Below are 18285 nucleotides of genomic sequence, written 5' to 3'. Positions count from 1 at the left end.
GTGAAACTCTCCTGAGATCTGAGGCCTGTGTGTGGGCTGAAATCTGAAGACTGTGTGTCGGGCGAGCAGGCTGCCTAAAGCCTGCAGGTTGACTTTCTGAGACTGAGCATTTAGCCGGGTGTGGATTAAATACCCAGGATCAGAGGTGAATGTTTTTCTGTATGAACTGTTTTGGCTGGGAACTAACACCAATACTGAAAATGGACTGTCATACCGTGAACCTGCAACTAGTGTGAATAAACACTGCAGTTTTTGAGTTACAAACTTGTCTTTGCCTCTATACTACACCCGCTTGTCCTGTCTACCAGAGAGAATCCCCACACTGTTCACATTCAGTTCAGTGTATAAGGCTTGTCCATCATGTATGCATTATGGATCAGCTATATCTCCAATGTAACACACAATAAAGTTGCCACATAAGATAAAAAATGTAGAGTTAATTTTTTGGAAAGCTGGGGCACATGGGATGAGCTACATATAAACAAAACAAACATAATTCAACTTTATGGTTAAAATCGCACCACAAGGAGAAAAGGTTGACTAAACAACTACAACTAAATTAAATGAGTAATGCTTCTATAACCCTATGAGACCAATATTATGTTGGGGCAATTATTTGTTTTATATGCGTTTTCTGACATACACGTTCAGCATTGTTATATACAGACAGAACAGATGATGCAATAGACTCTTACTCTGCATTGTCTATGTCACCATTTAATACAAAATTATAGATTTCCAGTGAAAGGAAATTTCTTGGGCTATGTACTAAACAGAGGCTGTCTTCCAGTGAATACACCTATATTTTTCCCTGTTATGGGCTTGCAATTTTGTTTGTGAGGATGGTTTGTCACCAGGAGTAGAGATGAGGAAATCGAAGCTGACGAAGTGGAATTTGTATGAATTTCAGGAAAAATTCTATTTGCACCGAATCCGAATTTCCATGCGCTTCGTAGTAACAAATCAAATTTTTTCCTAAAATGGCTGCTGCACATGTGAGGACATGGAGAAACGAAGTCTGGGAAGGCAGGATCACCCATATTGACATGCATGCAGCCAATCATCAGCCAGCCAGCCCTGTGATGTCACAGCCCTATAAATGCGGCAGGCATCTTAGATTCTGCCATTCACCAGCGTACTTAGTGCAGGGAGATAGTCGTGTCTGCAGGCACTAGGGATAGTGAAAGAAAAATCGTCATTGTGCTAAAAAAAAAGATTCACAAGTGCAGAGAAAGATTATTCAAGGTGTAGGGAAAGGATAGGGAGGAATCATTCCACTGCATTTCTGTGGAACAGAGTCCAGTCGGGGAGGTTACAGCCTGGTTAATAGGAACATTCCTATTAGACCTTGCAGCACTGACTGGGGACCCAGCGGAAAAAGAAAAAATATATTTGACGCTTAGTGGTGTAGTTATTTCTTGTAAAGAATTTTGTGATGTGTTTTAGTGCAAAAAGAAAAAAAATTATTTGCCGCTCTGTGGTGCAGTTATTTCTTGTTAAGCGTTTTGTGACGTGTATTAGCGCAAAAAGAAGTGCAAGTGACATTAGACACCCGCAGCCAAGAGTCAGTGGGTTCGTCAGACACAACCCTTAGTTGGCATGGCCCTGGAGCAGGCCCTGCACCCTCACCTGTCCTCAACCTGCCTCTGTTCTTTTTTGGTTCTCAGAGCCACAGAAGTATTGTATGCTGTGGGCTCAGCTCCACTATACAGCGAGGACAAGGTACTAGAGGACAGTCAGCAGCTACTGCCCAGCCAAGTTCTGGAAGAGGCATATGCTGCTTCCTCCGCTAGGCAGGAAAGTAGTGATGAGGAGAGTGGTGTAGGAGCTAGTTTTGTGAGTGGCCATGCTCCTGACCCAGAGACCGTTGAGGAGGACATCAGTGACGTGCAGACAGTACTCGATGATGATTTAGCTGATCGCACTTGGGAGCTTCATCATCATCGGGAGAAGAGCTTGGCAGCTTGCCCGTTAGCCAGTGGTGGAGCCAGCAAGTCACTAGCATGGCCGGGAGTCAGCAGGGTGGCAGCAGTGGGCGGTTGGGAGCTAAACGTGCCAGGGGTAGACCACCTGCTTCGCGGGAGCCTACCTGCCTGGGAAGTAGCGGTGCAGGGGTCCATGTAGGCAGCAGCAGTAGCATTCACTCAGTGCGTAGTGTTTTTGGTTCTCAGAGCCACAGAAGTATTGTATGCTGTGGGCTCAGCTCCACTATACAGTGAGGACAAGGTACTAGAGGACAGTCAGCAGCTACTGCCCAGCCAAGATCTGGAAGAGGCATATGCCGCTTCCTCCACTAGGCGGGCAAGTAGTGATGAGAAGAGTGGTGTAGGAGCTAGTTTTGCGAGTGGCCATGCTCCTGACCCAGAGACCATTGAGGAGGACATCAGTGACGTGCAGACAGTATTCGATGATGATGATTTAGCTGATCGCACTTGGGAGCTTCATCATCATCGGGAGAAGAGCTTGGCAGCTTGCCCGTTAGCCAGTGGTGGAGCCAGCAAGTCACTAGCATGGCCGGGAGTCAGCAGGGTGGCAGCAGTGGGAGGTTGGGAGCTAAACGTGCCAGGGGTAGACCACCTGCTTCGCGGGAGCCTACCTGCCCGGGAAGTAGCAGTGCAGGGGTCCATGTAGGCAGCAGCAGTAGCATTCACTCAGTGCGTAGTGTTGGTGGTAAAATCACCTACTCTGTGGTGTGGCAGTTTTTTTCTTAAGCCGCCAGAGGAGGTGAACATGGCCATATGTAGAATCTGCGGGCAGAAGGTGAAGCGTGGCCAGGGTGCCAATGTTGGCACTAAGGCTCTGTATCAAGATATGCAGCGTCGCCATACAGTGACCTGGGAGAATCGTGGCTCCGATATCACCCAGTGGCACGCACCCAGTTTCAGGCAGTCAAGGCTCCACCTCCTCAGCTGAAAGGAGCCGTCTGTCATTCCCATCATCTGCTGGTCTAGATACTTCTGCTCCTAGTCCTCGTCAGTCATTCCGTCAGCAATCGATCACCGAAGCGATTGCCAAGGGACAACAGTATGCATGGACTCATCCTACGGTGCAGAAGCTGAACATGCTCCTATTCAAGTTGCTGGTGCTACAGTCCCTCCCTTCCAAGTGGTGGACTCTGCACCTTTCTGAGAACTGATGGCTTCTGCCAAGCTGAGGTGGAGAGAACCAAGCTGTCATTTCTTTGGTAAAAAGGCAGTACCAGCCCTGCACAAATATGTAGAACAGAAGGTGGGCCAGTCCTCGAGTGTCCTGTTGGTGTCTGCCAAAGTGCACAGCAGCGCCGACGTGTGGAGCTTTAACTACGGTCAGGTGCAGTACATTTACTTTATGGCCCGCTGGGTGAATGTGGTTCCTGTACAACCACACCAGCAACTTGGCCAGGTGACACCGCGTCCGCCTCCACGTTGCCATGCCATTGGTCCAGCGACAATGTCTGCCTTTGCTTCCTCATCCTCTACCATGTCTTCCGCCTCCACTGCAGGGACAATTCATAGTGCCCCTCCAGCATACCACATGTGCAGGGCATGGTGGTGTCACGCTGTTCTGCACCTTGTTTGCCTTGGCGAACGGAGTCACACAGGGGAGGAACTGCTCCGTGTCCTTCAGCAAGAAATTGCATCCTGGCTTTATCCGCAACAACTGAAAATCGGAACCATGGTGACCGACAGCGGGAAGAACATTGTGTCGGCACTGCATCAAGGAGGGCTGAGCCATGCGCCCTGCATGGCACATGTGTTTAATCTGGTTGCCAAGCGGTTCCTAAAGTCTTCCACCCATCTGCAAGACATCATAAAAACGGCCAGGAAACGTTGCATGCATTTTAGCCACTCATACACCACAAAGCACATCCTCCTTGAGCTGCAGCAGCAGAACGGTATCCCATAACATAGGCTGATATGCAATGTTTCCACCCAGTGGAGTTCCACCCTCATATGTTAGACTGACTGTACGAACAGAGAAAGACCATAAACGATTTCCTGATGATCCAAGGGGACAGGAGCACTCCCCTGTGTAACTTGGATAGCACCCTGCCACCTCACATTGAAGATTTGCTGGACTATTGGTCAGCCAAACTGGATTTGTGGCCCAAACTGGCAGAGTCTGCCCTGGAAAACCTGTCCTGCTCGGCCAGTAGTGTGGCATCAGAGTGGGTGTTTAGTGCGGCGGGGGCCATAGTTACCCCAAGGAGAACTCGCCTGTCCACCCAAAATGTGGAGAGACTGACCTTTGTCAAGATGAATCAGTCGTGGATCAGCCAGGATTTCCAACCACCAATGCCTGATGCATCAGACTAGATCATCCATGTTGCCCCACCAACACTTTGACAAGAGACCAATTTCATGCTGCTGCCACCTCCAGACTCTGTCATTGTGCCACTCTGTGGCCTCCTCATGCTGCTGCCACCAGCACACTGTCATTGGGCCACTCTGTGGCCTCCTCATGCTGCTTCAACCTCCAGCCTCTGTCATTGTGCCACTCCTGATGCTGCTGCCACCTCCACAATCTGTCATTGGGCCATTCTGTGGTTTCCTCATGCTGTCGCCACCTCCAGACTCTGTCACTGTACCACTCTGTGGTCTCCTCATGCTGCCACCACCTCCACACTGTCATTGTGCCACTCTGTAGCCTCCTCCTGATGCTGCTGCTCCTGCCACCACCTCCACACCATGTCATTGTGCCACTCTGTGGCCTCTTGATGCTGCCGCCACCTTCAGGCTCTGTCATTTAGCTACTCTGTGGCCTCCTCATGCTGCCCCCACCTCCATACTCTGTCATTGTGTCACTCTGTGGCCTCCTGATGCTGCTGCCACCTTCAGACTCTGTCATTGGGCCCCTATTTGGTCTCAGCATGCTGCCGCCACCTCCACACTATGTCACCTAGCCTCTCTGTGGTCTACAGATGCTGTTGCTGCCACCTTCATTCTGTCATTGTGTCACTCTGTGGCCTCCTCCTGCTGGTGCTGCCGCCACCTCCACAGCATGTCATTGTGCCACTCTGTGGTCTCCTCATCCTGCCGCCACCTCCAGACTCTGTTATTTTGCCACTCTGTGGCCTCCTAATGCTTTTGCCACCTCCACACCATGTCATTGTGCCACTCTGTGGCCTTCCGATGCTTCCGCCGCCTTTAGACTCTGTCATTGTGCCACTCTGTGGCCTCCTGATGCTGCCACCACCTCCAGACTCTGTCATTGGGCCACTCTGTGGTCTCCTCATCCTGCCGCCACCTCCAGATTCTTTAATTGTGCCACTCTGTAGCCTCCTCATTCTGCTGCCACCTAAACACTCTGTCATTGTGCCACTCTGTGGTCTCCTCATGCTGCCGCCACCTCCATACTATTTCACTTAGCCACTCTGTGGCCTCCTGATGCTGCCGCCACCACCACACTCTGTCATTGTGCCACTCTGTGGCCTCCTGATACTGCCGCCACCTACATACTCTGTCTTTGGGCCACTCTGTGGTCTCCTGATGCTGCTTCCACCTCACCACTATGTCATAGGGCCACTCTGTGGTCTCCTGATGCTGCTTCCATCTCACCACTATGTCATAGGGCCACTCTGTGGACTTCTCATGCTGCTCCCCCCCCCCCCCCCTCACTTCATGATTGGGCCACTATTTAGCCTTTTTGTCTTGGCTGACATCATCAATTATTTGACACTTCTTCTGATCTGTCAGAAGGAAGGTAAAATGAGATGCACAACTGATCCTCTCTGTGTAGCAGCTGTAAGGCCTGTATGGTCCCATCAGAATTGGCTTATGATTTGGTAGCCAAAATCAGGATTTTTTTGGGCTTTAGCAATACTGATGGATTACTGACCAAATGCTGACCAAGTGAAGGTGGATGCTTCACAGACAGCATCCATTTTTGTGGGTTATTGTTCTGACGGATCAGAGGAAGGGCAAAATAATCAGTGAGGTTTACACAAACTTACTGCTGACACCCTCTCCACTCTGTTGGGGGGGCTCTACTTGCATAAGCATTTAATAGAACGGGGTCTGTGGACAACTATAAGGAATCAGCTGACAATGTTGTAAAAAGAGTACGCTTCTTGGTGCTAACATTGACCGGTAAGGCTGAGTTCATACTTGAGTTATTTGGTCAGTTTTGACCCCGTGACTGCCCAAATAAGTGAAGTGTGCAGTGATTCTAAGTGTGACACCTGTCATCTGCATGTCATACAGACTCACAGTATTATTTCACTACCAAAGCAGACTCCCTATGCGTGTTACTGCAAGGCACAGTGTTCTACACCACTATAAAGGCACTCTGCACCCAGGAAATAGGTGTTTTTTTAACAAAATCCACCGTAAATTTATTCAAATCTAACAAAAAATTTCCCCAAAAAGTTTGGCGAACCGGAAAATCTGATTTTTGAAACATTTGCTTATCTCTAACCAGGAGTCATGCATGTAGTGTACATCACTACTTATGCATCTCTACACTGATGTGAACGCCATTGGGATGCTATTTATGAATGTGCCACTTTGATTGATGCTGTGGGGGAGGGTGTCATGATGGGGGGTTTCATGTTAGCATTGCTTCTTAGAACAGCCATGACTGTAAATAATTTGTGGAATGCATAATCCTATATTTAATGTGTGGCTGTGACACTTGTTTCTTGTACCTTTATCCTAGTTTTATTTTCTTGACTTTATTTTTCATTATTAGAGTTTTTCATTTGCTGAGACTGTCAAGAGACTGGATAAGTGCAGTAATGGAAAGAAAGTCATTAAACATGTGATATGAGCTAATTCAATTATGTCTGGAGTTAAAGAGGAAATATTAAACTGCCCTAACTGGATGCCACAGAACACAACACAAAGGCATAAACAACCACAAACATTGATGTCTTCGAGAACACTGTGGCACAGCAAAGGCCAGTGTGGAGGAATGTGCCATGTTCTCATGGGACAGGATGCATGAGGCTTAATGCCACGGCTAGGCTTCACGCTGGCAGCAGCAGCGGCAGTTGCTATAGTAACATACATCCAGTGCATTTCTCCTTCCACAGCCATGAATAGGCAATAAGGTGACCTTACTGGACGGCTCCTGCTCCGGTGATCCCAGCTGTGCAAATCTTTCACTAATATTACAACTAGACATAAAGCAAAGCTATTGTAAGAAGGGATGTACAGCTTTAGGCAACAAGGGAGGTTTTCAAATTAACATTGCTTCTGAACGGTTTCAATTAAGTGACAGGTTAATGTCAAACTTGGGTGTAATAATGAATGCAATTATACTTGTGGCCACTCAAGCCTCAAATTGTGCTGGCCTTTATTATTTACATAAGCTATGGATATAAATCCTGTAAAATAAAGCCATACATGTGATACATGTAAGCCAAGAAAAAAGGTGTGAGCTGCAAAACAAGTCACTGAAAGTGGGGATCTATGCAACAGACATATAGTGTCATTTATTAAGACAGGCATTTTAGACGCCGGACTTATAATAACCCCTATATTTGTCGGTGGATCTGTCAAATTTATGAAGAGGCGCTGGCCTCTCCATAACTTACTTCAGCGCATCTGCAACACGCCAGACCTGCAGGGTATGACGAAGTGAGGTCACGGTTATGGGCAATCGAGGGTACTCACTGTATTTGAAGAACCCTGGGCAGGCGCGTGGCAGTGAAGGAGAGGTAGACACGGTTCCTCTGGGGCACACTCTGTATATAGGGACCAGGCCTGATGGTGGATGAGGTGCCCTGGATGTTACAGGTATTTTGAGTGCCTGGGGCAAGGTCCCTGTTGTATTCGTGACGCCAGTGCCTTTGGACGGTGGCACGCCGGTTGGTGGTTGGAATGATAGAGGTACACAAGTATATGGTGAACCAAACGTAACTTTACTGGACAATCCAACTTTGTACAGCAGGTAGTAGTACAGTCTTTCAAACACAGTTCCACAAGGAGGCTTATTCACAAAATGGCAGGCAATATTCATGCAAGATACACAGAGGGTAAACTTCACAAGCACTCAGCAGCAGGTTGTACCTTTCCTCAGAATCAATGTACAGTGTCCTTTCTAGAACTCCTGCTCTGGCTTTATCTCCCAAGGCCCGGATGCCTAAAAGGGTGGCTTAAATCCTTGGTTACTATCTTCCTCAGGTATTAGATTCTTGCTACACTTTCTAATGTCCTCTGCCCATCAGGGTTACTTAGCTTACCCTGGATCGCCTTCTCTTGTAAGGTGGATAACTGTGGGTTTTCTCCCAGGAGGTTGGATCCTGCAACTGGGGTGTCTTCAGAGCTAACTTAGGCTCTCTTGTTCTCAGGCAGGCTGGAGCTTCTCACTAGCCTCCTGGACATCACTAGCAGCCAGGGCTATCCAGCTGCATGTCAGGAGCAGGCTTTTTTAACCTCTGTCTTCTCAGACTCCTGACTCTGCACTAACTCTCCCTGTCTGGGCCTGGACATTTATACTAGGGGCTCCCTATCTCCCTCTAGTGTCTGGGATGTCTAACTACACCCAACTAGGCCTGCTGTTGCATCATACAGGGGTACATTGCATATAACAACACATTAAAACATACATTAAATGCGGAATTAAATATGACATTTCTGTTCCTTGTGAGTAGGAGTAACGCGCACACCAATTGACCCTTGTGTAGTGCCCACCCCTACCTAGTGGGACACTACACATCCAGCGCCAGTTTAAATGTAAGACAGCTTCCTAGTTGGTGTCACGGACGGTGTACAGGAAACAAGACAATGCAACATGCATATATGACTCACTGGATCCAAAGCTAAGGAACCAAAAGGGAGACCCCTGCACAAAACCTGGCACTTTCCCTGGCTGCTCAGCCTATGCAAAAATCCCAGAGGTGGATGGTTGCATATCCACATACCTCGACTATATAACACCTGAACACCCTACAATAGCGAGGTGACACGACCACCGGCTCCCTACACCAGACACGGAGGGAGTCAGAGTCACCTGGGATCCAGCAAACAGAAAATAACAGATAAATGTACAGCACTTAACTTAGTAGCAGACTGGGAAACAGGATCAGCATGCACACACACTCCAGGAAGAAGTATAAGCCGCCCAGTAATGCATTATGGGGAGGAATTTAAAGGGAAGCAATCAGTCCAACTACATGACAGCTGAGAGAGGCCAACGAGATGAGGAACTGAAGACCACAACAAAGAAAACTCAAGGAGAAGGTTCTGAAAGGCTTCTGTCAGAGTTTCTCAGCTGTCTGGTTGTGACAGTTGGCTTACATTTAGACCATTTTCTATGCCTACAACAGGCATAGAAAATAGTGAATGAGATGGCCCTTCCGTCCCCTTCCCCGCCCACGCCACAACCACAATTTTAGACCTGGTACGAGTGGGGAAAAGTTGCAGACAAATAACCTTTGTGTCTTAATCTGCGCCAGAAATACACCTAATATAGGTGTATTTTTGAAAATTAAATGACACCCATAGTCTTAACTATGGCACCAGCCTAGGTCGGAGGTACTGGCCAAAGAAAGAATAATCTACTTTCCCTTATCGAGAGGTCCAGTATGTTAATGTGACAACACAGCCACACACACTTTAGTTCAACTATCAAGTGTGGTACCAGCCATAATAATAGTTCTTCTTCATTAGACATACACATTTGAAGTTATCTTCCCTGTTGCAAAGGTATATTAGGCTATGAGGATAAATTGTGGCCCTCATTTAGGCCCTACATGTCTCTTTGTGCTTCCAGGTTTCTCTCTTACAGCTCACTGTTTATATTTTAGCAGGGGCTGTTGCATTGATCATTGCATACACTCTTAACATAAAAAACCACTAACCCTCAAGGATCCACTTATAAAAGTGACCCACTTTTCAGATCCACTCCACACTCTAGAATGGCCCACAGACACTACTGCAGGCTTTTTACTCTCAGAAGTCCTTACATACTTAGCTGCTCTATAACATGCACCCTGTGCAGCAGTCTCTGTTCCTTATTTCGTTCCTCTGGCAACATATCGTCCCATAGCACAGATGGCATCCATCTGCTCCTCTCTGACTATGCTGCTCCATAGCAGACATGTCTGCAGTTCTTTTCTTCAAACAGCTATCTTTGCTTCATATACAGCCAGGTCCATAAATATTGGGACATCGACACAATTGTAACATTTTTGGCTCTATACACCACCACAATGGATTTGAAATGAAACGAACAAGATGTGCTTTAACTGCAGACTGTCAGCTTTAATTTGAGGGTATTTGCATCCAAACCAGATGAACGGTGCAGGAATTACAACAGTTTGCATGTGTGCCTCCCACTTGTTAAGGGACCAAAAGTAATGGGACAATTGGCTTCTCAGCTGCTCCATGCCCAGGTGTGTGTTATTCCCTCATTATCTTAATTGCAATGAGCAGATAAAAGGTCCAGAGTTCATTTCAAGTGCGCTATTTGCATTTGGAATCTGTTGCTGTCAACACTCAAGAAATCCAAATTGCTGTCACTATCAGTGAAGCAAGCCATCATTAGGCTGAAAAACCAAAACAAACCCATCAGAGAGATAGCAAAAACATTAGGCATGGCCAAAACAACAGTTTGGAACATTCTTAAAAAGAAGGGACGCACCGGTAAGCTCAGCAACACCAAAAGACACAGAAGACCATGGAAAACAACTGTGGATGACCGAATAATTATTTCCCTGGTGAAGAAAACACCCTTCACAACAGTTGGCCAGATCAAGAACACTCTCCAGGAGGTAGGTGTATGTGTGCCAAAGTCAACAATCAAGAGAAGAGTGAAATCAGAGGGTTCACCACAACATGTAAACCATTGGTGAGCCTAAAAAACAGGAAGACCAGATTAGAGTTTGCAAAACAACATCCAAAAAAGCCAAGATCAACTTGTACCAGAGTGATGGGAAGAGAAGAGTATGGAGAAGGAAAGGAAATGCTCATGATCCTAAGCATACCACCTCAACAGTGAAGCATGGTGGTGGTAGTGTCATGGCGTGGGCATGTATGGCTGCCAATGGAACCGGTTCTCTTGTATTTATTGATAATGTGACTGCTGACAAAAGCAGCAGGATGAACTCTGAAGTGTTTCGGGCAATATTATCTGCTCATATTCAGCCAAATGCTTCAGAACTCATTGGACGGCGCTTCACAGTGCAGATGGACAATGACCCAAAGCATACTGCAAAAGCAACCAAAGATTTTTTTAAGGAAAAGAAGTGGAATGTTATGCATTGGACAAGTCAATCACCTGACCTGAATCCGATTGAGCATGAATTTCACTTGCTGAAGACAAAACTGAAGGGAAAATGCCCCAAGAACAAGCAGAAACTGAAGACAGTTGCAGTAGAGGCCTGGCAGAGCATCACCAGGGATGAAACCCAGCATCTGGTGATGTCTATGCGACTTCAGGCTGTAATGACTGCAAAGGATTTGCAACCAACTATTAAAAAAGTGAAAGTTTGATTTATAATTATTATTCTGTTCCATTACTTTTGGTCCCTTAACAAGTGGGAGGCACATATGCAAACTGTTGTAATTCCTACACCGTTCACCTGATTTGGATGTAAATACCCTCAAATTAAAGCTGACAGTCTGCAGTTAAAGCAGATCTTGTTCATTTCATTTCAAATCCATTGTGGTGGTGTATAGAGCCAAAATTTTTATAATTGTGTCGATGTACCAATATTTATGGACCTGACTGTAGCTCTCAGCTTCTCCCCCGGCTCATGAGTATGTCCTATGCAATGGGTCTGGCAAGCTTCCCCCAGCAGGAGGTATGCACACCACACAGGTACTCACCTGACTACATAGTTGCATAGTAAGAATGGTCATAAAATGACACATGTCCATCAAGTTCAACCAAGAGCACCAACACTGTGTCAGGTCTTCTGACCTGAGGACCTGCAGGATAAACCATGTGACCACAGGTCCTTCCACAGTAGCCATTATTTCCAAACTTCCCAGGCCCACCATATATGTATATCAAGTTTAAAATGAAATATATATGCTTCCCACTTGCTGCCCTGATTATCCATTTTACACAAGGAAATAAAATGGCTTAGATCCCAATGGACTTCTCTCACATTCAAGCAAAAGTAAACCGCATCTCTCTTCACAACTGTGATTTCTAAAATCAGAGCTAATGGACCAAATTGTAATAGACAGTGTATTACAAAATAGGAGCACTGCATGTGCTCAATTCATTTAGTGATATTTAAAAAAAGAACTATAAAACCACTTATGTCCTTAAGGAAATCATTGCCCTGCAAAGCATATGAGATATTAACTACAGTAGAAACAGAATGTCCTCAGCATTCTTGCACGTTTCTTTCTATGTAGACTGTCTATTCCAATAGCATTTATACATTGTGCATATAGAGAGACTCTTTTGCATCGACCTTGCTGATTCATTTATATCACTAATACAGTTAAGCTGTACAGAATATATGCAAAGGAAAACTGGAGATCAGTGCACACAGCTACACATCTTTCCTTAGAGAGTGTTCAAATAGGTTCTTTGGCCAAATTCACGATTCACACATTGCAGTCATGTGTCGCATGGCAAAACTGCATGCATTTACCACAAATTGCCTTCGTATTACCATGTGTTTATTTGCAACAATGGTGTATGTGGCGCACAGTTTTCACTAGAACCAAATAGAGGTGCTCTCAGATAAGAGGGTCACCCTATCCTCTAAGGGTCAAATACGTGTAACAAAAGGAAAATCCAGGCACTCTCAAGATATCAGGCCATATAACATTTATTACCACACAAATACAAATAGATAATTCATAAAACTCCACTATTCATACACTTCATAATAAAACACTCCTAAGGATAAAATATACAAGCCCATACAGATCCCTAAAATGTTAATATAAATGAATGGGTGGCCGTAGGTCACGAGATATCTCTGTAAAGTAAAAAGTAGCACTGTCAATGAGGTAGATGTATTGCACTTTATAATCGCATTATAATCGCACTCATTGACAGTGCTGCTTTTTACTTTACAGAGATATCTCGTGACCTACGACCACCGATTCATTTATATTAACATTTTAGGGATCCGTGTGGGCTTGTATATTTTATCCTTAGGAGGGTTTTATTATGAAGTGTATGAATAGTGGAGTTTTATGAATTATCTATTTGTATTTGTGTGGTAATAAATGTTATATGGCCTGATATCTTGAGAGTGCCTGGATTTTCCTTTTGTTACATGTGTTTAGTTGCGTTTGCAACTAAAAACTTATAAGTTTGAAACCGTTTGTCAATGAAGAGCACTCCCCCCCCCCCCCCCCCCATTTGACAGCAAAGCAAATATTAAGCAGGTGACTCTCGCATCCCAAGGACAGATATTATAGGGAAGCCCTGGATGGGGGAGGGGGGTTATGGAATCATGGACCATATGCCCTAGTAAAGCCGTGCACTACTAGCAGTGTGGCAAACAGGAAGTGCCCTTCCCATGCTATAGATGTTAGATATAGTTGACTGCCACTCAGTATAAAGCTGCGTGGTGGCTAGTTGGCAGTAGTAACAGTACTGGACCAGTCTAAGCTATGAGCATGAGATGCCGTAAGGTCACCACCTAATAGCTCATTAGATACTTCAACTGCCTAAGTTAACTAGCCAAATGTCAGCACATGGGCTAGGAACTGTTGCTTACGTAAATTCCTTCTGCATTTCTACACTCTAAATTAGTGTTTTTATCAGGAGCGAAAGTGTTGCATTAACAAAAAGCAAAGTAGTGGCAGCCACATCTGATGGTGTGTGGTAGCTCATCTATCGCTCGCTGGTATGGTGGTTGTGTGGCTGCTGGAGACAAGCCTTTTTAACAGGGAGGCACCACCACTAGACCGACCCCCTCCCACACACCAGCAAGGGGAGGGGAGGCATGCATGGCGCAAATTACACTTCCTCCTCAGATGCTGGACCTTGGTGTGTGTGGTTGCTCAATACAGAGGTGCAAACATACATAGCGTTAAAACAGAGATAATAGGAGGTCTCCCAGTGGAGAAGATTGAGGGTAGATCAGTGTCATACTGAGGGAGTAGGACATGCAGTTAGAATGCTCCAAGATTACCTGAGTATACCCAAGGGAGCAATAAAAGATGCTGTGCAAAGACTATCTACCAGACAGTGGTCATAAAGAAAGCATATCTGCAATGCAATGTGGATAGCAATGTGTGCATGGGCAAAGTGGTCCCATAAATGGTAAGAACAACATAGATGTACCATTTGGCCATATCATAACATCTAAATCCACAATCATACTAATGACCAGCTGACTATGTTGCTCATTAATGTGATATAATGACAATATCAGTTATCAGGACAAGATGTAGAAATTAGACAGGAAGTTGGCACCAGTGGGAGGGTTGATGGTACCAGTAAAAGAGTTGCACTAAGGGTCTCATGGTAAGGTGGCCATCCAAACTGTTACATGCCAGGCACCCCCACTTTGGTCACACAATTTGTAAGCAAAATGTCCATTGGGCCTCTTTCTATAAAAGTCCAGGCCCCCCAAAGTGGGGAGAGCCAGATCACTTCACTGGAATTAGATGGCCTGGGTGTCACCCTGATGGACTTTCACAATATGGTGTGTGATGGGATTGTCAGATTCTTTGTGGATATTATTCAGATGTTCCCCAGTATGCCATCTCACAGTTTTACTCATATATTGCAGGCCACAAGCAGGGGCACAAATACCATAGCAGCAGACTATGCGACTGCTATGAGGCCCAGGGCAAGAGGGGGCCCAGTCTTAAATGGGATTATCTCCTGTTCTACTGGAGGTGAATGCCAGTACAATTGTTCTACAATTAATAGATCAACCTGATGTAGACGGTTCAATTAGCCACAGAACTTGCTTGTTTTAATGGACCCAAATGCAATGCATTGCAGCATCTCTAAGGGCCCACAATTTCATTGCTTAGCCAAGTGCATGAATTCGGAGCCTAATAGAAGCTATGAACCTGTCTACGAGGTTGCTACTTTGGCGATATGTTATCTCCGGGGTTTTTCCAACCAGATGTCCCTGGCTGCAGGATCCCCCATTACCTCAAGAGGATTTCCCTTACTACCCTTTGGGCAGCATCACAAGTAGCAATGATACAGATATGAAAACCCCCTTATCTCTGGGTCTTGGTGTGAAGAGTGTTGATAGACCGTAGTCCAGAATTGTTGAGGGTAGCAATATCCATTAAAGCACTAGCTGTCGCCTGAAAGGCCAAGATCATAGATCTTGTCAAATTAAACGCCATAGCATCGAAGAAACCAATGCCAACCCTTGAGCTTAAGTTTCAGAACACATGAAAATCTAGTTAATTAAAAATTAAGATTGTTTTTTGTAGTAAATATATTATTATAATTAATGATTTAGAAAGGCTTTAAAAATCCAAAATTAAAGTATGGCTAAAGTCACAGGATACACTGTCACATGAACATTCAACACTATTGACAATTCTGCAAAAATAAGAAGTAAAATGTAAAGTTGTGAAAAATGAGTTGTGAATGTGTGATGGTTATACAATAATATTGTGTTGAAAAAAGTCTGGTTATTTCTTGAGATTTATGTAGAGTATATCTATTGGGTTGGATGCTGCTTTTCCTGCATGATGACCAAGCCTTATACACTAAAGTACCACAATATAATTCCTTTTTGTAAGCATCATATATACACTTATATTCCCTCCTGAATTCCTTCCTGATTTGTTGGTCCTTCCTTTGTCTGTTTTCTCTCTCTATCTAGTGCTCTAATAATGCATATTGAATGGTTCCTGAATCTTGAACTTTTTCCTTTCCCCATTTTATTTAGCATTGTCTCTTCTTCTAGCTCTTCATATTCATGCTTCATTTAGCATTTCTTTAACTGGCTTGCAAAGATTATTACACTATTACATCTTGACACTTTCTCTGCTTTATGCTTTCACTTTTTTCTAATATTTACTTCTTCCACATTCCTATTCCATGCTTTTTAGGAAAAGAAGAATATGCGGCTACATTCCGAGGAAACGAGTTCTTCTGTTATGACTTGTCCCACAGCCCAATTCAGAGCAGCGCTGATGAAATTACCCTCTCCTTTAAAACCCTCCAGCGGAATGGACTGATGCTCCATACAGGAAAGTCTGCAGATTATGTCAACCTTTCATTGAAGAGTGGTGCCGTGTGGTTGGTCATCAACCTTGGATCAGGGGCCTTTGAGGCCCTAGTGGAACCCGTCAATGGCAAATTCAATGACAACAGCTGGCATGACGTCCGTGTCACAAGGAATCTTCGGCAGGTATGTCTTAAATGCTTCTTTACTGTAGAATACTTTCATTAGATACATATGCTATCATGAAGTGTTTAATTCTAGACATGATAGGCTTCAGGTACTGGTGAAGGGTAACTGCTATAGGCAGCTCCTTTTATCTCTCAAGTGGCCGTAGACGTAACTTAAAGCTGCAATTTTGTATTACAAAATCTTTAAAAGACCCAAAAACTAAAACATTTGCTTCATAATAATAGTCTTCTCATGTGGGGCAGAGTGACTTTTGAGTCATCTCATGCTTCACAGCAACCACAACCTCTAAAACTTTGTGTGTGGTAGACTCTAGTTGTAATGCAAAGACCTATGAAATCGGTAAACAGAAAAACTACATTGTGTAGCCTTCCTCTTTTGTCCATTCTGTTCCTGGCATAGCCATGGTCAAGCTGTTATCTTTCTTCAGAAGTGAAATCAATCAGTCAATCACTGGTTTATTCATAACTTATTGGAGAAAATCCCATCACAACTTCACAAGAGGTTAGGGATTTGTATAGTAATGCTAGGTTCACATCTTCTTTTCAATTGGTATTCTGTTCTAGCATAGGAAGAGAATACCAGAATTGATGACTCAGCATATGCAGGAAACCGCCAGCGAGCACTGGTATTCTCCCAGACAAAATTCTATTGCAGGCAGAATGCCGGTACTCATGCCGGAAACCCAGGAGACCCCTTTATATTGGTTGGAATCCATTGGACACCAGCAGTGTACGGCCTATACTACAAAATACTGGAACTTAAACACCAATGTAAAACTAGCCTAAGGCCTACTTCAGACATCAGTTTTTTGGTCTGATTTTCATTAGTAATTGTAAGCCAAAATCAGGAGTGGAGGCTACGCAGAACTAAGTTACACTGGAAAGATTTGCACCTGGTCTATGTTTTGACCTGCACTTAGTTTGGCTCACAATCACTGATGGAAATCACTGACCAAAACACAGGTATTTTATCTAGGCCTCAAGGTTTTACATTTTAATAAAACGTGCCATTTAAAGGGAACCTGTCACCATGAGAATGCAGTGTGCTCTTCAAGCAGCATATTATAGAGCAGGAGGAGCTGAGTATAGTTATATGGAAAAAGATTCATTACAACTTGTAATTTATTCATTTAAATCTCAGCTCTTTTTATGCTTAGGAGTCATGTGGTCGGTCCTACTGAGTGGTTGACAGCCTTTCTTCTACACTTAGTAATTCAGCTAGCTGTCAGTCACTGAGTGCCTAATAAATTAATAAACTGCAAGTTTTTGTAGATTTTTTTTTGCCAACAAAACTAAATATGAATCTACTTAGTTCCGCCTGTGGTATAACATGCTGAATGCAGATTGCACTGCATTTTCATGGTGACAAGTAGGGATGAGCGAATCGACTTCGGCTGAAACATCCGAAGTCGATTTGTATAATACTTCATTGAAATACTGTACGGAGCGAGTGCTTCGTACAGTATTAGAATGTATTGGCTCATATGAGCCGAAGTTATTATTTCCCGAACTCGGGTTCGGTTCCAAAAGGTACGTTGGAACCGAACCCGAGCGCGGGAAACACTTTTTTTCACTAGAATTTGATTTATGAAGTTATTATGTGAAGTCTCGCGAGACTTTGCGCAGTAATAACTTCGGCCCATATGAGCCAATACATTCTAATACCGTACGGAGCAAATCGTCTTCGGATGTTTCATCCGAAGTCAATTCGCTTATCCCTAGTGAGAAGTTACCTTTAATTCTCTGTGGATTGCATGCCAAAAGCAAACAATTCATTTGAACACAGTTGTTACCTATGGTGTATATTACATATACACCATTACCTATGGTGTATATGTTATATGGCACAAGCTGGACAACATGCAACATGTTTAACGCACGTGGAAAGATGCTTGTAACAAATTGGGATCAGATGCTGCAGACTCTTACTGTATGCTAATATTATATAATGAGAAGTGAAAGTACTGAATACACATCAACAGTACCAAATCTGCCGGTGTCCAGTTGTTTTCCATGTATGTTAAGGCCTCTTTACATGGACAACTGTGC

General features: G+C 44.5%; 1 protein-coding gene across 1 annotated transcript in view; it reads left to right on the top strand.

Moving 5' to 3' along the window:
* NRXN2 (neurexin 2) overlaps positions 1-18285 on the top strand; it is an 858623-nt gene that overhangs the window by 199155 nt on the left and 641183 nt on the right. The window contains exon 4 of the mRNA XM_044270141.1: positions 15933-16234. Coding sequence (XP_044126076.1) covers positions 15933-16234 — 302 coding nt within the window. The remainder of the gene's footprint in view (positions 1-15932; positions 16235-18285) is intronic.

The sequence above is a fragment of the Bufo gargarizans genome, chromosome 10 (genome assembly GCF_014858855.1).
Source record: "Bufo gargarizans isolate SCDJY-AF-19 chromosome 10, ASM1485885v1, whole genome shotgun sequence".
In the NCBI taxonomy this organism is placed as follows: domain Eukaryota; kingdom Metazoa; phylum Chordata; class Amphibia; order Anura; family Bufonidae; genus Bufo; species Bufo gargarizans.
The sequence above is the reverse complement of the archived record's forward strand: the minus strand, read 5'-3'. Positions and strand labels throughout refer to the sequence as shown.